This window comes from Mustela putorius, unplaced genomic scaffold (assembly GCF_011764305.1).
Source record: "Mustela putorius furo isolate JIRA1106 unplaced genomic scaffold, ASM1176430v1.1 tig00000127_pilon_pilon_pilon, whole genome shotgun sequence".
NCBI lineage: Eukaryota > Metazoa > Chordata > Mammalia > Carnivora > Mustelidae > Mustela > Mustela putorius.
Window position 1 is genome coordinate 485,890 of NW_025421288.1, and position 19,616 is coordinate 505,505.

General features: G+C 39.3%; 1 protein-coding gene across 1 annotated transcript; it reads left to right on the forward strand.

The window, feature by feature from the left end:
* Positions 1-16,204: 16,204 nt before the first annotated feature.
* Positions 16,205-17,185, forward strand: LOC101681465 (olfactory receptor 4C3). Its single transcript, XM_004763027.3, has one exon. The coding sequence runs from the start codon at positions 16,283-16,285 to the stop codon at positions 17,183-17,185; it is 903 nt and encodes a 300-aa protein (XP_004763084.1). The 5' UTR covers positions 16,205-16,282.
* The last annotated feature ends 2,431 nt before the right edge of the window (positions 17,186-19,616 follow it).

Below are 19,616 nucleotides of genomic sequence, written 5' to 3' on the forward strand. Positions count from 1 at the left end.
GAGACTGCTACTCCGGCTGGGTCTTGGACAGAAGAGCACAAGGTGCAGAGAGTGACTGGGTCTGGGGAACATTGGGAGGGACTCAGCGGTCTTGGGTTGCCCCGAGATGGACATTGTCCTCACAGCATAATCTACACTTCCTCTTCATCTTCCATGTGGATTCTTAGATGTTGATAAAAGGCTTTCCTGCCATGAACAGTTTTGAAGATGCAACCTGGATACCAACAGTTGAATGTCCTTTCTTGCAGGCATCCCTCTCTCTTCCCTTGACCCTAGGGAAGAACCAAGGAAGAGGCTTTTTGGGCATTGTCACTGTCTGTGGAGGGACAAGTTGGTTTTGGAACAGTAATATTGGAAAGAATCTACCCCATTTGCAACAACATGGATGGAACTAGAGCGTATCATGCTTAGCGAAATAAGTCAAGCAGAGAAAGACAACTATCATATGATCTCCCTGATATGAGGAAGTGGTGATGCAACATGGAGGCTTAAGTGGGTAGAAGAATAAATGAAACAAGATGGGATTGGGAGGGAGACAAACCATAAGTGACTCTTAATCTCACAAAACAAACTGAGGGTTGCTGGGGGGAGGGGGTTTGGGAGAAGGGGGTGGGATTATGGACATTGGGGAGGGTATGTGATTTGGTGAGTGCTGTGAAGTGTGTAAACCTGGTGATTCACAGACCTGTACCCCTGGGGATAAAAATATATGTTTATAAAAATAAAAAATTAAAAAAAAAAAAAGAATCTACAGTTTGGGACTCTGAGAATATAGCAAATAAAATTAGGGATTGCTGAACTCAAATCATGAAAATGCACAGAATAGGTTTATCCTAAAGTTAATATAACTATCATATATTGTGAAAGTCTGCAGTTAATGTCTAAACATTATGTCCACGTGACCACACACATACACATACACAGAAACTATTGAACATTGACTTGGTACATCAGTTTACAAATGGGGTCTCATATTGTCCTCATAAGAAGTTGACATAATTTTCTTTTTAAAAATGAAGAAAATGTATTCACAGAGGTTGATTTACTTAGCCAAGTTTGAGCTGGAATTTAAATCCAGATCTTTCTGTCTGCCTTCAATTATGATCTTGCCAAAATGCACAGTGCTTTACTCTCTACAGATCTTCCTTTGAATGTATTATTTTTTGTTTCCTGCTTGTAAACTTCCTGTTATCAATCTTATTGTAATCTCTGCCCAGATTTATTTCAAGTCCAGAGTCACTATTCAGTATAACATCCAGGAGGCTGTGATTCTCTCTAATTCACTTGGTAAAATGCTTGCTCCTGGTCACTCATTACTGTGGAAAGGCTTTGCTTTCCATTTGTATGTCTTATTGTAACTTGAATTCTCTGGTCACTGTCCCAGGTATTTTGCTTGAGGGCTATATTTTACTGATAATACAGTGAAAAGAATTTTGTAAAAGTTTCTTTGGCAAGAAGAAGACTATAGACAAAAGTAAAAAAAAAAAAACCACAACTCACTAGATGTGATAACATTTCCTGTTGGCATTGTCACTGTCACTGGAGGGACAAGTTGGTTTTGGAACAGTAATATTGGAAAGAATCTACAGCTTGGGACTCTGAGAATACAGCAAATAAAATTAGGGATTGCTGAACTCAAATCATGAAAGTGCACAGAATAGGTTTATAGGTTTATACTAAAGTTAATATAACTATCATATGTTGTGAAATTCTGCAATTAATGTCTAAACATTATGTCCATGTGACCACACACATACACATACACAGAAACTATTGAACATTGACTATTTTAAAGTATTTTTCCTGGTTTCCATAGCTCTTAATTTCACTGTTTCATATCTAATGCCAGTAGCTACACGTTCCCCCACAATCTTATGTTCTATGGTACACAGATTATGTTCATTGGTTTAAACTGGTGGCATTTGTCTATATTTGTTGTCATAGAGTTTACAACTTAAGACAGAACTTAGAAGTCAGGTTATGAAACAACACATGGCCTGGTGATGTAAAATTTTGTACCTTGTAATCTGCCTGTGCAGGTCTGGATAGGGATGTGTATTTTGAAGTAGGTTTATCAAAATGGCAACAGTACTTAATTTTGTGGTTTGATTCTATTTTACTTTGAACTTTTACCCATATATTTTTAGGTGTTTGTTTTTAATGTACAATAAACATACATGATTTCCCCCAAACAACAAAGAGACATTATGAACAGAATTTACTGGAACTCATAAATAAACTCAAGCTGGTTCTTTGATAACAAACAGCATCCCAGATGACATTCCAGATTCTACAGGCATCACACTGAATAGAATCACACTCAAATCTTATCTTCGAAAAAAGACCTAGTCCCTGGGAATTAAAATTAGAAAGCTCATTAACATAATGGATTTTCCTTTTAATAGGCCAAAGGAGAAAAACTGTATGATTCTCTCAGTATATTGTGTTAAAGTATTTTATTTCAGCTCTCAAAGCTATCCTGACAGTGACTACAATTCTTTTAGGCTCCTGGAGGTGATTTAAAATAAGAAGGCTCTGGCAAGTCATGTTTTAGGAACTTTTATTAGTTATTTTATCCCTCACCCAATGAGAGTGGGGCAGTGTCCCATTGCAGAACACCCAACTCAGAGTGTCTTTCTTAAGATTTTTGCCTCTCTGCCTCAGAGCAGTGAAATGTGTGAATCTGAACTCAAATAGCTTTCCAAGGTCTTTGAGAATGGCATTATAGGATAGACCACTGCTCAAGTTCCAGACTGGACACAGGGTGGTCTACCTTTGAGAAAGAGCAGAAGAACACTCTGGAAGATTTGCTAACAGAACTGACTTTGGGATCACAGCCCACAGAAGATGGGCTGGAAACTGCAACCTGAAACTAGCAAGATTAATTGCCTGCTAAAATTAAAAGTTCAACATTCTCAATTTTAAAAAGATCAGGTATCATTACATAATATTCAAAATATCCAAGATACAATCCGACAATACTCAACATACAGCCAAGGAAGAAATCTCAACCTGCAAGTGGAAAAAAAAGAAAACAACCCAGCAGACTCAGTGACAAAGATGGTGTAATTTTCAGACAAAGACTTTAAAGCATCATTATAATCATGATCTCATAGTAAGAGGGAATGTATTTGAAACAAATGGAAAGGTAGAAAGTGTCAGCAAAGCAATAGAGATTATAAAAAAGAATGAAATTAAAAATTGAGAACTGAAAGTTTCAATGGCCAAAATTAAGGATTCACTGACTGGGCTCAGTGGTATAGTAAGAATATAAAAGAAAGATGAGGGGAGAGAAGATGGCAGGGAAGTAGGAGGAGGCGCCCTTTCAACCTGTACCCTAAAGTGAGCTGATTACTTTCCAAAGAACTCCGATCACCCAAGAAATCAGCCTGAGATCAGAATTATACATGTCTGGATCTCTACAGGGGCAGAAGATGCTAGTGGGAAGGTAAAGCAGAGTGGGAACATTGGATTGATATCGGAGGATAAACAAAAGGGGAAGGAGCCACCAGTGGCGAATGATTGGAAAGTAATACCCCAATACGAGATTACCCAGCATCTGGGGACCAGCATTAACTTGGAGACTGGTTGAAAGCACTCAAAGAGAGCAAAGGATCATGGGTAGAGGGGGATTGTGGGAATCTGGGCAGCTAGGGAGAGGGGCTTAAGTCCCGGGACCCAGGACAGCCTCCCCTGACACTGAGCCAGAGAGTGCAGCGGAGAAACCAGGTCTTGGTCCCTGAGCCGACAGCATACCCAACACTTGGGGTCCAGCTCCTGTGAGGGGCTGGGAGCCTCACAGACGGCAGAACACCGAGCTGTGCTACAGAGCCTGAGACGCGCTTGCCCCTCACCCTCCCCTGAGAGAGATGCACGAAGGCCCAGCCTGGCGTTCTTAGGCCAATGCCATTCCACCAGAGCCTGAGACGTGTGCACGACCCTCCCCTCACCCTCCCCTGAGAGAGGTGCATGCAAACCCAGCACTCTCAGACCCTGAAAGACCAGGCACTCACAGCCCCCGCCCTCGGGAAAATCTCAGTGTGCAATCACTGCTTGGAACCTCTCTGGTGGTCTGGAGCTGCCCAGACAGCCACCGCTGCCATGGTTTTGGGTACAAGCAAAAGATCCTGTGTCCCCAGGGACCGCGACTCAGAACCTGCTCTGCCAGTGGCCAAGGGGGAATTTATTTGGGCTCTGCAGCACCCACAGGAGAGCAGACTGAGGCTTCTCTCTGAGAGGGGGGTCAGGGTGCAGTTTGCTTTCCTCTAAACCTACAAAAACCATCAAAAGTGGTCAAGGCGAGAGAAAAAAAAAAGTGAACAAACAAAAACCTCCAGAAAACAAAAGCCTGAAAAAAATGGTTTCTTCAGAGCCCACACTCTTGAGGGGGGTGGGAGGATTTAACTCAGGGAACATCATTGACTGAAAACCCACGTGCCAGGTCCCTCCCCCAGAAAACCAACCAGGAAAGAAAAAAAAAAAAAGATGACAAGAGAAAAACCACCACTACTTCATAGGACAACTTTCATTTTTAATTCGTTCCCAGTATTCTGTCTCATTTTTTTAATATAAATAATTTTTTAACCTATTTACCATCACAGCGAGATGTCCAGTACATCAAATTCCATAATAACCTTCTAACCTGAACTTTTTGATATATACACCTGTGTTTTTCTTTTGCATTTCTATTTTTTAAATTTCTTTTTAGAAAAATTTTAGTTTAGGTTAGTCTAGTTTATTCCTTTTTATTTTATTTTCTAATATTCATATAGTGTTAAACTTCAAGGTAACCCCCTTTCCTCAATAATGCTACCCCATAGGTAAACCAATTTTTAATCCTCCTTTATCTTAGGAAAGTTGAGTTCTTTAACAAAGATATCAAGATACATCCAGGAAGAGTCAAAATAACCTTCCATGCCCACACTGAGAATTTATAACCACTCTCCCATATTTTTCTTCTGCCACTGTTTCTGTATATTTGTGTTTGTCCTGGTAGTATATAAATCATACTTGGGGTTATTTTTGATGAGGATCTTCCTTTTGTTGCTTTTATATATGTATATATTTTTTCTCTTGTCATAAACTTTTAACAATCTTTTTGTTTGTCTGTTTTTGTTTGTATACTTCATAAATCTTACCTTGGGGCCCATTTGGGCTGAGCCTTCTCTTTCATCTTCCCTTTTTTTCCCTGTCTCTCTCTCTCTTTTTCTTTGTCTTTTTTTTTTTTTTTTTAACTCTCGTTTGGGTGGGGAATCCTGATTACGCAGAAGCGTTCCAGGGTGCACCTTGACTGCACCACAGTTGATATATCCAGCTACATTTGTCCAGTCATCTCTCACAAAAATGACTAGGAGGAGGAATGTCCAACAGAAGAAAAATACAGAGGCTGGACCTTCTGCAACAGAGCTAAAGGCTATCGACATAGACAATATGTTGGAAAGGGAATTCAGGCTAACAATTATCCAGGCAATAGGTAGGTTGGAGAAAGCCATAGATAACCAAAATGGAATTGATTAGGGCTGAACTGAAAGCAACCAGAAATGATGTTCACAGCGTTAGGGAAGAGCTGAAAGCTACCAGGGATGATGTTCACAAAGCTCTCAATGAGTTCCAATCTAATCTAAATTCTCTCAAAGCTAGGGTAACTGAGACAGAAGATAGAATCAGTGATCTGGAGGACAAACAGATAGAAAGAAAGGATCAGGAGGAAGCCTGGAATGAACAGCTTAGAAGCCACAAAAACAGAATCAGGGAAATAAATGATGCCATGAAACATTCCAAATCAAATTATTGGAATCCCTGGAGGGGAGGAGAAAGAAAGAAGCCTAGAAGATATAGTGGAACAAGTTCTTCATGAAAATTTTCCCAATCTCGTGAATGGAACCAGTGTTCATGTACTAGAGGTCAAACGGTCTCCAACCAAGATTATAGATTCCAGAAAAACATCAAGGCACCTGATAGTCAAATTGAGGGATCAAAATTGTAGATATAATCTCTTGAAAGCTGCTAGGACAAAGAGCTCCTTACTTACAGAGGAAAGCCCATCAGAGACCTGGCAAGCCAGAAAGGGCTGGCAAGATATAGTCAGGGTACTAAATGAGAAGAATATGCAGCCAAGAATACTTTATACAGCAAGACTGACATTCCAAATGGATGGAGGGATAAAGAGTTTCCAAGACCAGCAAGGCTTAAAAGACTATGCAACCACCAAGCCAACACTGCAGGAAATATTAAGGGGGTTCTATAAAAGAGTAAAACTCCTAAAAATAGCATTGAACAGAAATATAGAGACAATTTACAGAAAGAAAGACTGCAAAGGTAAGACGATGTCAATAAAAAAGTATCAATAATCACTCTCAATGTGAATGGCATAAATGGACCCATAAAATGACACATGGTTGCAGATTGGATAAAACGACAGGACCCATTCATATGTTGTCTACAAGAGACCCATTTTGAACCTGAAGATACACCCAGACTGAAAGTGAAGGGATAGAGAAGAATCTTTCATATGAATAGGTCTCAAAAGAATGCTGGGGTAACAATTCTCATATCAAATAAATTAGATTTTAAACTAAAGACTGTAGTCAGAGATATAGAAGGACAGACATCATTCTTAAAGGGACTATCCACCAAGATGATCTAACAGTTGTAAATATCTATGACCCCAATATGGGAGAAGCCAATTACATAAGAAAACTGTTAATCAAGATAAATAATCATATTGATATGAATACATTAATAGTAGGAGATCTTAACACACCACTCTTAGAAATAGACAGATCATCGAAGCAGAAAATCAATAAAGAAGCAAGAGCATTGAATGACACATTGGACCAGATGGACCTCATATATACAGAACATTCCTCCCTAAAACAACAGAATACTCATTCTTCTCAAGTGCACACGGAACCTTCTCCAGAATAGACTCACATACTGGGTCACAAATCAGGACTCAACCGATACCAAAAGACTGAGATTATTTCCTGCATATTCTCAGATCACAATGCTTTGAAACTGGAGCTCAATCACAAGGAAAAGTTCAGAAGGAACTCAAACACCTGGAAGCTAAAGACCACCTTGCTTAAGAATGCTTGGATCAACCAGAAGATCAAAGAAGAACTGAAGCAATTCATGGAAACCAATGAGAATGAAGACACTTTGGCCCCAAACCTATGGGATACAGCAAAGGTGGTCCTAAGAGGGAATACATAGAGATCCAAGCCTCCCTCAAAAAATGGAAAAAATCCAGAACACACCAGCTGTCTCCACACCTTAAAGAACTGGAAAATCAACAACAAATCAAACCAACTCCACATATAAGAAGGGAAAGAATAAAGATTAGAGCTGAGATCAATGAGGTAGAAACCGTCATCAATCAATCATCTATCAATGAGGTAGAATGTATCAATGAAACTAGAAGCTGGTTTTTTGAAAGAATCAATAAGATCGATAAACTATTGGCCACACTAATCCAAAAGAAAAGAGAGAAAGCCCAAATTAATAAAATTATGAATGAAAAGGGAGAGATCACAATAAACACCAAGGAAGTAGAAATAATCATCAGAAGTTATTATCAATAGTTATATGCCAATAAGCTAAGCAACCTAGATGAAATGGATGCATTCCTGGAAAACTACAAACTTCCCAAAGTGAACCAGGAAGAAATAGTCAACCTGAATGGAGTGATATCTAGTAAGAGATTGAAGCAGTGATCAAAAACCTCCCCCAAAACAAGAGCCCAGAACCTGACAGATTCCCTGGGGAATTCTACCTAACTTTCAAAGAAGAAATAACACCTATTCTCCTGAAGCTGTTTAAAAAAACTGAAGCAGAAGGAAAACTTCCAGACTCTTTGTATGAAGCCAGCATTACCCTGATCCCCAAACCAGGCAAAGACCCTACCATAAAGGAGAATTTCAGACCAATATTACTGATGAATATGGATGCTAAGATTCTCAACAAGATCCTAGCCAACAGGATACAATAGCACATTAAAAAGATTATCCACCATGACCAGGTGGGATTCATTCCTGGGCTTCAAGGATGGTTCAACATTCGCAAATCAATCAATGTGATAGAACAAATCAATAAGAGAAGAGAGAAGAACCACATGGTCCTCTCAATTGATGCAGAAAAAGCATTTGACAAAATCCAGCATCCGTTCCTGATTAAAACGTTTCAAAGTATAGGGATAGAGGGAACATTCCTGAACTTCACCAAATCTATCTATGAAAGACCCACAGCAAATACCATCCTCAATGGGAAAAAGCTCTCAGCCTTCCCGTTGAGAACAGGAATGGGACAAGGATACCCACTCTCACCACTCTTGTTCAACATAGTATTAGAAGTCCTAGCAGCAGCAATCAGACAACAAAGAGAAATAAAAGGTATCCAAATTGGCAATGAAGAAGTCAAACACTCTCTCTTCACAGATGACATGATTATTTATATGGAAAACCCAAAAGACTCCACCCCCAAACTATTAGAACTCATACAGCAATTCAGCAACGTGGCAGGATAGAAAGTCAATATACAGAAATCAGTGGCTTTCTTATACACTAACAATGAAAATACAGAAAGGGAAATTAGAGAATCGATTCCATTTCCTATAGCACCAAGAACCATAAGATACCTGGGAATAAACCTAACCAAAGAGGTAAAGGATCTGTACTTGAGGAACTACAGAACACTCATGAAGGAAATTGAAGAAGACACAAAAAGATGGAAGACCATTCCATGCTCTTGGAACGGAAGAATAAACATTGTTAAAATGTCTATAATGCCTAGAGCAATCTATACTTTTAATGCCATTCCGATCAAAATTCCAACAGTATTCTTCAAAGAGCTGGAGCAAATAATCCAAAAATTTTTATGGAATCAGAAGAGACCCCGAATCACTAAGGAAAAGTTGAAAAACAAAAATAAAACGGGGGGCATCACGTTACCTGATTTCAAGCTTTATTACAAAGCTGTGGTCACCAAGACTGCATGGTACTGGCATAAAAACAGACACATAGACCAGTGGAACAGAGTAGAGAGCCCAGATATGGACCCTCAACTCTATGGTCGAATAATCTTTGACAAAGCAGGAAAAAATATACAGTGGAAAAAAGACAGTCTCTTCAATAAATGGTGCTGGGAAAACGGGGCAGCTACATGTTGAAGAATGAAACTCAACCATTCTCTTACACCATACACAAAGATAAACTCAAAATGGATAAAAGGCCTCAATGTGAGACAGGAATCCATCAGAATCCTAGAGGAGAACATAGGCAGTAACCTCTTCAATATCAGCCACAGCAACTTCTTTCAAGATATGTTTCCAGGGGCGCCTGGGTGGCTCAGTGGGTTAAGCCTCTGCCTTTGGCTCGGGTCATGATCTCAGGGTCCTGGGATCGAGCTCTGCATCAGGCTCTCTGCTGGATAGGGAGCCTGCTTCCTCCTCCTCCTCTCTTTCTCTCTGCCTGTCTCTCTGCCTACTTGTGATCTCTCTCTGTCAAATAAATAAATAAAATCTTAAAAAAAAAAGATATGTCGAAAGGCAAAGGAAACAAAAGAAAAAATGAACTTTTGGGACTTCATCAAAGTCAAAAGCTTCTGCACAGCAAAGGAAACAGTCAACAAAACAAAGAAGCAACCCATGGAAAGGGAGAATATTTTGCAAATGACAGTACAGACAAAAGGTTGATACCCAGGATATATAAAGAACTCCTCATATTCAACACACACAAAACAGATAATCATGTCAACAAATGGGCAGAAGATATGAACAGAGACTTCTCCAATGAAGACATACAAATGGCTATCAGACACATGAAAAAATGTTCATCATCACTAGCCCTCAGGGAGATTCAAATTAAAACCACATTGAGATACCACCTTACACCAGTTAGAATGGCCGAAATTAGCAAGACAGGAAGCAACATGTGTTGGACGGGATGGGGAGAAAGGGGAACCCTCTTACACTGTTGGTGGGAATGCAAGTTGGTGCAGCCACTTTGGAGAACAGTGTGGAGATTCCTTAAGAAATTAAAAATAGAGCTTCCCTATGACCCTGCCATTGCACTACTGGGTATTTACCCTAAAGATACAGATGTAGTGAAAAGAAGGGCCATCTGTACCCCAATGTTTATAGCAGCAATAGTCATGGTCGCCAAACTGTGGGAAGAACCAAGATGCCCTTCAAAATGGACGAATGGATAAAGAAGATGTGGTCCATATATACTATGGAGTATTATGCCTCCATCAGAAAGGATGAATACCCAACTTTTGTAGCAACATGGAGGGGACTGGAAAAGATTATGCTGAGTGAAATAAGTCAAGCAGAGAGAGTCAATTATCATATGATTTCACTTATTTGTGGAGCATAACAAATAGCATGGAGGACAAGGGTAGATGGAGAGGAGAAGGGAGTTGAGGGAAATTGGAAGGGGAGGTGAACCATGAGAGACTATGGGCTCTGAAAAACAATCTGAGGGTTTTTAAGGGGCAGGGGGTGGGAGGTTGGGGGAACCAGGTGGTGGCTATTGGAGAGGGCACGGATTGCACGGAGCACTGGGTGTCATGCAAAAACAATGAATACTGTTACGTTGGAAATAAATAAAATATAAATAAAAAAAAGGAATTAAAAAAAAAGAATTAAAAAAAAAAAGAAAGGTGAACTTGAAATAGAGCAACAGAAATTATCCAGTCAGATAGATCAATAGCTCTATCAGTAGAAATTATCCACAGAGAGGAAAAATTTAGAAATACTGGACAGGGTGTAAGAGACTTGTGGGACAATACCATAATGTCTAATATTTATGTAATTAGAGTCTCAGAAAAAGGAGGAGAAAGAATGTGGCTCAGAAAGAAATGTTACAAAAATAATGGCTGAAAATTTCCCAAATTTGGTGAAATATTTAAACTTAGCGGTTTGGGAAGCTCAGTACATCTCAAACTGGATGAACTTAAAGAAATCCACCCAAGACACAACATAATCAGACAATTAAAAAATCAAGACAAAAATCTTTGATTCATAAAGTGGGACACCCATAAAACCACAAAGGAGTTCAAGATTCCCTTATATCTTTCCTTATATCTTTATATAAGATATAGCCCTCCCAGGATCCCTTATATCTTTCCATTCATATGTCTTTCTCTTCCCTTAAAGGTCAACACTAAGGTGACTTTTGTGATAAAACCTGTTTGCTTTTCTTATTACTTGTATATTTACCACTTATGTACACATCCCTAGGTTGGCTATTTTACATTTTAAATGATGCAATCATATATGCAATCATTGACTAACTGTGGATTCTTTGGCTCATACTGTGTTTGTGAGATTCATTCATGTTGTGATATCTGTCATTCACTTGTTTTCATTCTGTTAGTTGTGTACATATACCAACACTTTTTATCCATTCTGTTAATTATGGATATTTAAGTTACCAGTTTAATGGTATTACAAATAGCTCTGTTAAGAGTCTTGGTGATGTATCTTTCCATGTGAGCTGCATATCTTTCTCTAGGTTTTTGTCTAGGTATAGTGTTTCTGGGTCATTGGTTATATGTATATTTATATATATCCCGTGTATACTTAGAAAACATTTATATATTTGTACAAGCAGCATAGAGAGATACCATACCTCTATATTGAAAATAAACACTTGGTATTGACCATCCTTTTAGTTTGAGGCAAGTAGCGGAAGCATTACAGTGGTATTTTGTTGTGGTCCTATATCTTATTTTCAGATGAGTCCTACCCCCTTAGATGTTTACTGGACATTTGCTATCTTCTTTGCTGAAGTGCTGTTCCAATCTCCTGTGGTTGTTTTAACTTAATGATTTGTAAGAGTTCTTTTTTTTTTTTTTTTAAAGATTTTATTTATTTATTTGAAAGACAGAGATCACAAGTAGGCAGAGAGGCAGGCAGAGAGAGAGAGAGAGGAAGGTAAGCAGGCTCCCCACTTAGCAGAGAGCCTGACTCAGGGCCTGATCCCAGGACCCTGAGACCATGACCTGAGCTGAAGGCAGAGTCTTTAACCCACTGAGCCACCCAGTTGCCTCTAAGTGTTCTTTTTAAAATGATTTTATTTTTTTATTTGACAGAGAGAGGGAGAGAACACAAGTAGGCTGAGTGCAGGCAAAAGGAGAAAGAGGGAGAAGTAACTTTCCGCTGAGCAAGGAGCCTGATGGGCTCAATCCCAGGACCCTGGGATCCTGACCTGAGCTGAAGGCAGCCACTTAGCTGACTGAGCCACCCAGGTGCCCTGAGATTTGTAAGAGTTCTTTGTATTTTTTTATATCAGTCCTAGTTCTGAGAAGCAGAAGGTAAGACAGAGTAGATGTGCAAGAGATTTACTGGGGAAACACTGGTGAGGGAAGGTGGGAGGAGCCATCCAGAATGACACAGATCCCGCTCTGTAATGGAGAGCTGAGAAAAGGAAGAAAGAAGCTTTTGAGCTTCATTGCAGTTCTAAGAAACAAGACTTAGGGAGTTCTTGAACTAAAATGAAGAATAGTGGGGTGGCTCAGTAGGTTAAGTGTCTGACTCTTCATTTCCTGAGATTGAGCTCTGCATCAAGCTGGGTCCTCAGTGTGGGACCTGCATGAGATTCTCTCCATCTGCCCCTCCTGCTTAAAAGACAGTGATCTTCTTCTCTCAGTTTTAAGGGGGAAGATGAAAGACCTGTGCCTAAAACATAGAAGATGTTCAGTAAATGCTGTTGATTCTTCCTGATGTTCTTCAGTCAGCAATTTTTCTAAGGACACTGACCCTCCAGTATGAGTTCTTTAAATATCCTAATTCCCCTTTTCTCTTGATGATTTATACTTTTTCTTTCAAGACACCAGAAGGACATCGGGCACTTCTAAGAGGTACAGGAGAAGTCACTTCCTTTTGAGACCAAAATTCTATTCAGGGAACTAATTAAATGATGGTGCTAACATTGTTCTGATACATGAAGGAAGCACAAGCTCTACACTGCTTCTGCAAGTGATCCTGTGAGGGAGAATTATTCTCCCTTAGAAAGGCAGAAGCCATATGGCACTGACAGTCCCTGTGCTATCACTCCCAACTCCCATATAAAAGCCCTGTCCAGTAGAAGGAGAAAGCTTTTCCCTGAGACTGTGCTGGTGAATATCCTTAGCAGAAAGCAGAGCTAATGATCCTGCTCCTCCCTCTAGAGAAGGCAGGTAATAGAAGGTGGTAGTTGCATTGGAAAGGGCTCAGGTTGGGGTACCAATCTGAGTTCCAGCTGCCCCTCTGCTATGGGTCACTCATGTGACCTTGAATCAGTGCATCTAGTCTCTCTTAGTCTAAAATCCACCATCTTTAGAATTGACAATTGAAAAAAAAATGATTGTAAATGCCATCAGGTTTGTAAGCAGATAAAGGGGAAATGGATGACAGAACAAATTCCCAGCTGCTTGTAAATGAATGACCATCTTTTGGGTTCTCACCTCTTAATAGTCTAAGAAACCTTCAGCTCAGATGAGTTTTGGTAATCAATAGCAACTGCCCAGTCTGTGCTTTATCTCAATGGATAAACCAATTCTAATCTCATCCAGGAGTTTAATCATGTGAACAGTGAAATTTGGGATGACATGCTTGGAGCTGGTCTGATGATCCTCTAAGAACTCTTCCACATCCACCTTTCCATGGTGGTAGGGTGTAAAAACAACACAAAACCTGGAGACTTTTTGTCCTCATATCCAGTCAATGTAAATTTTTCATAATCTGTTTTTAAAATTAAATAAAAGAAGAGGTACCTGGGTGGCTCAGTCAGTTAAGTAGATGTCTTTTTTTTTTTTTTTTTAAGTGGCTGTCTTTGACTCAGGTCACGATCCCAGGGTCCTGGCATCGAGCCTGCTTTGGGCTCTCTGCTCCAGGGAGCCTGCTTCTCCCTCTCCCTCTGCCTGTGCTCTGCCTACTTGTGCTCTCTTTGTGTCAAATCAATCAATCAATCAATCAATCAATCTATCTTAAAAAGAAAAAGAAAAATGCAACTCAAAACTTCAGTAGAATGATTTTACTAAAATTCTCATTACTTTCCACAACACAATTTTGTTTCTCATGGGTAACTCAAGGAGGAGATGATGACTTCTTTTTCTTCTGGCTAGCTTTTAATAAATAATTACTTAATAGATTGCAGAGATGAATCAGCTTAACATTTTAATTTTGGGGCATATAAATTCATTATTTGGATGAATTCTGTGCTATTCATATCTGTTTGCATTTTCTCTGTGTTCTTTATGAGGATCAGTATTATGGTTTTTTTTTGTATTTATAATATTATAGTTTTGAATATAATTAGTTATGCCTAATATAATTCAGTTAGTTTTGAGTTCATTCACTTAGGCCCTTGAGTCCTTAAGTTACATGAAGAGTTTGTTACCTACGGAGTTGATGGTGATTTCAGAGAAGCCATTTATTGGATTTTTATCCTATCCAGGCTCCATAGAAACACTCAGCATACCCTGTTCTCATCTACTGCTCTCTGCAACCATAGGGTGTAGCAGTTCTTTTATTTTTGTTTTTTATAGATAAGAACATTGAAGCTTTGAGAAGTTGTTCTCAGTTAAATGGCCAACAACAGGCAGAGCAAGGAGTCAAACCCAGATTAGTTTAAGTGACAGTGTAGTTCCAGGAAGCCCACAGAATCTGTAACAAGATTGCCTGGCTGCAAGCCCCAGCTCTGCCCCTTACTAGCTGAGTATGCTTCTGTGAGTTGCTAATGTGTGTCTCATTTTCTTGCTCTGCAAAAGGAGGTTGAAAACAGCAATCTACCTCATGGGGATAATGAGAGGCTTAAAGGAGCTGATATACAAAAAGCAGTTAGGGTAGTACTTGGCAAAAACCACATGCTACCCAGGTGTTTGCACTTATCACCACTGTCTGTCCTCTTGGCCATAATGTTCTGCTCTGAAAAGGCTCCCGTCAGACATGCCACTTGCAGAAGCTACATTTGCCTTCTTGAACTAAAACTGAGAGAAAAAGCAGGCAGCTTCTTGATGAACACAGAAATCTTCTCCCCAGTGTTTCTTAGATCTGGGTGTCTCTTCCTCTGACACCTAATGATTCTACCTTAATTCTTATTATACAGAGCATCAGATCTTCAGCAGTTTGGAAGATTCAGCTACTTTAAAGAGACCTATATTTCCAGGAAAACCATAGGTTGGTGGTGTGTGGAGTTATTGTCAGTTTTTTTGTTTAAAACTAAGATAGGCACGAGAATTTCCTTACTATCATTCGGAGAATAAAAGGTGAGTAGGAATATTCTGCCAGGTGAATTTATAGCTGGTTATGATGGGGTATCTGCTCTCCCTACCCTGCCTGGTAGCTTCCTTTAATGAATAGGCAGATACTCATTACTTAACAGGATCTTTCATTGGTAATCACTGAACTTGTACTTTGAGTCCTCCCCATAAATGCAGAGGGACTAGTAACTTTTAGCTAGAATGATTGCTATTATATCTTGGACATTATTTTGCCCCTGCCATGGGTTCAGAGTAGGAGGAGATGGGTGAGGAGAGAAATGGGAAGTTGGGGAGGTTTCTGTTTGCCGTTAGTCAGCTTTTGAGTTCTGTCAGTTCTGTGAGTTCTGAAGCAAGACTGTGAAAGTTTTGCTTCAGTTTGTTTTACATCAGTTTGCACTGCCATCAGAAACACTGACAGAAAGCATAACAAACCTCACTGAAAAGTTCAAGAAGAAAGTTTTAATTCAAAGGGTGTGGACTCTATGTGCAGAGATTTCAGGAGCTCCTAATATACTTGGTTTTCTCAAGTGAAATTGTATCTATGTGGAAACCTCCTGTAAATTTTCAGATGAATTAGAAGATTACAAGCTGAATTAGAAAATCAAGGTCTGCCAAATATTCAGTTTCTGTAGCAATGAAACTAATTTAAAATTTAGATAATTCAATTTAGATAATTCAATTAAAATTTAGATGATTCAATTTTAAATTCAATTTAAAATTTAGATAATTCAATTTAGATAATTTAAACTAATTTAAAATTTAGATAATTCAATTTAGATATTTTCATGTAATAACTTAGGTACCTACTGCCCATTGATGCTAAAGTTAACAAGAGACATGCTCATATTTAGAGATTAACAAAGTGAATTGGTACAAGAATTTTGGAACAGAAAGTGTTAGGAGAGACAAAGGGAAGTGGAGGCATCCCAAGAAAACCTCGCAACACCTCTTCCCCCTTGTAATTCTGTTAAAATTGTGTTTCTCCCTTGACTTTATAGGCAGGAGCATACGTGCATTCTCCTCCTTGGACTCTGTGGAAATGCCGCACAATATCACAGAATTTTTCATGCTGGGACTCTCACAGAATGCACAGATACAGAGGGTCCTCTTTGTGGTTTTTTTGATCATCTATGTGGTCACGGTGTGTGGCAACATGCTCATTGTGGTCACCGTTACCTTCAGTCCCACACTGGCTTCCCCCATGTATTTTTTCCTGGCCAACCTATCCTTTATTGACACCTGTTACTCTTCCTCTATGGCCCCTAAACTCATTGCTGACTCATTGTGTGAGGGGAGAGCCATCTCTTTTGAGGGCTGCCTGGCTCAGCTCTTTGGAGCCCATTTTTTGGGAGGTGTTGAGATCATCCTGCTCACAGTCATGGCCTATGACCGCTACGTGGCCATCTGCAAGCCCCTGTACTATATGACCATCATGACCAGGCATCTCTGTGCCCTGCTAGTGGGCGTGGCTTGGCTGGGAGGCTTCCTGCATTCACTTGTTCAGCTCCTCTTGGTCCTTCAGCTGCCCTTCTGTGGCCCTAACGTGATTGATCACTTTGTCTGTGACTTGTATCCATTGCTAGAACTCGCCTGTACGGACACTTATGTCATCGGTGTGCTGGTGGTCGCCAACAGTGGTGTGATCTGCCTGTTGAACTTCCTCATGCTGGCTGTCTCCTACATTGTCATTCTGCATTCCTTGAGGTGCCATGGTGCAGAGGGGAGACGCAAAGCCCTGTCTACCTGTGGGGCCCACTTCACTGTTGTTGCTCTGTTCTTTGTGCCGTGTATATTTACTTATATGCGACCATCATTTACTTTGTCCATAGACAAAAACATAGCAGTATTTTATGGTATTCTGACACCTATGTTGAATCCAGTCATTTATACCCTGAGAAAGGAAGATGTAAAAAATGCCATGAGAAAGCTCTTCACTCAGTGAGAAGGTGAAGGTGTGTAATGAGTGGTAAAGCAGGAAAGAGAAATGACTTTATTTCTGTAAGTGGAACAAACCTGAACTTGTTTTTATTATGGAATATCACCTTATTCCATGTTATCTGTTCATCTTCGTAGACTTCTATGGTTTAGTCTTTTCACTATAATTGCGTAGTTTTGAGACATATATGGCAGGAATGATTATTTTCTCTGTTTTAGAAATGAAACTTTGTCTCATGTGATTAATTGATTACTTAAGGTTAGCTGGTTTTAAAGTACCTAAGCTAGAACTTAAAATCAGTTATTTTTAATCCATCATCCAGATCTTTCAAAAGCAACCATGTTATATCATTCTAGTCTGTGTTGTAATTGAGCTGTAGAAATGTGAGACAAAATACAACTTAAGGTAAATCATTTCATGCTTAGCCTTGTACAGCAGCCTGTGTCCATCTGGGTAAGGCTTCTATTCCTTCTCATCACCCTGTATGACATCCTTGGCATAGGTGCTGTTTTATAAGACTCTTAGCTCGGGAGACAGATGCACCTGACTTTTTTATTTTTCCATGCTTACTTGTGACATGATCTCTAATAAGTGACCAAACTTCCTCTTTTAAAAAAAAGATTTCATTTATTTGAGAGAGAGAGCACGAGAGTGATTTTTTAGAATGTGTGAGCCAGGGAGGTAGGCAGACGGAGAGGGAGAGACTCTCGTGTAGGCTCCATGCTGGGTGTGGAGCCCTATGCAAGGCTTGATCACACAACCCTGAGATCATGACCTGAGCTGAAACCAGAAGTCAGATGCCTAACTGACTGTGCCACCGAGGCACCCCTAAGTGACCAAACTTCTGTCAGCCTCTGGTGCCTGTCTTTAAATGAAGAGTGAAGATAATACATACCTAAAGTGTTACTGTGAGAAATAAATTAGAAAATCTATGGAAAATTTGGAATACAGGTTCTGGGACATATACACACAACATGATTTATTTGATAGGTTCCTCAAACTTTTCCTAACCTTCCATACAGAGATTGCCTTCTTTCACTTTTTTATCTCTGCTAGGTGTGAAATATACACTGTGCGTAGAGTAGAATGGCTTAGTTTTTGGTCAGTGATGCAAAGTTGCATTTCCTTTTTTTCCCCCCTAACTCCCTCTTTTCAGATTCCAAGGGATGACAGTGTTCTGGAATCTGAAACATAAGCCCATGTGTGCTCCATTCTTTTCCTGGTTTTATGAGCTCTGACCCCGTCCCTTATCAGGTTTCATTCGAGTGAAAGCTGCCATAATTTATAATAAGTTTCTCTTTTGTTTCCCAAATAATCTGTAATTCATGATGTTGCAACATATCCACTTTTTGCACTAAGAGAAAACAAATTAGAAATTAATATGAAAAAGTTTCACAACAATAAGTATTCACAATTAGTCTCCAAGAACCAAAAAATTCAGGAGCTCATCAGGAAGTAGTTATTGCTGTACCCCTAAATTTCTATGTCTAACAAAAACAACAGTTTCAAAGTTCCTAGGAAAAATAAACATTGTCTTTCATTTTGTCACATTCTGATAGTCTAGTTAATAAAACTAGGTATAAAGGAGATCTTGAATTCTGAGACCTTGAATCTGAATAGGAGACCTTTCATTTCTATTATTAGATAATAAAAATATGATTGAGCCAATTTTCCAATCAGCTAATAAATATTAAGTCATGGTGAGACTTACTAAAAAATAGCCTATCTTCCCCCTAATGTGCCACAATTTTAACTCAGGAGGCACTCTAGAAAAGCGTACTTACTTTAGTTGAAATTTGACAAGTACTTTCTAGTCCAGTTAAGATATCAACCAGCATAATAGAGTGATTGTAGTGCTTGCTTGTTTTTGTTGCCTGAATAATCATTAACAACAACCCAACTAATTTATGAATGTTCCTTATTTTTGAAAAACTTCAAATTGTTAGAATAACACATAAGTAAATATGACCAGAAGTTTTCCATATGATTTAAAAATTGTTACTAATTTTTTTTTTAAACAAAAGTAGCGGTGTCTCCATTTTGGAGTATATGGTAAAACACTTTTCTCCCCAAATAAATATTTATTTTAAAATTCTTAATCTAGGAAAACACAGGTGGGCAATACACATCACACACGCACTTGTGCATGTGTAAATCCACCTATAAGACATTACCCAGAGATGTCACCATCAGTGTTTTGGTAGATACCTTGGTTATCTTTTCCTCCTCTCCTCCTCCCTCACCTCCTCTCTCTTCTCATCCCTCCACTGTTCCTTCCATTTCTTCCATGAATATGAATAGGCCTGAACCATCCTAAAAGGCTACCTTTGGGGATAAATGATTTCTTTGTTCAGCTTACTAGGCAGCTTATATAAACTTTTCTGATCCTTGGTTTCTGTGTCTAAAAATGGGCATTTTTAATCCTTAGTGCATACTC

Bases quoted from the DNA above. Each gene is read 5' to 3' on its own strand.
- LOC101681465 (XM_004763027.3), top strand. From the start codon at position 16,283: ATGCCGCACAATATCACAGAATTTTTCATGCTGGGACTCTCACAGAAT.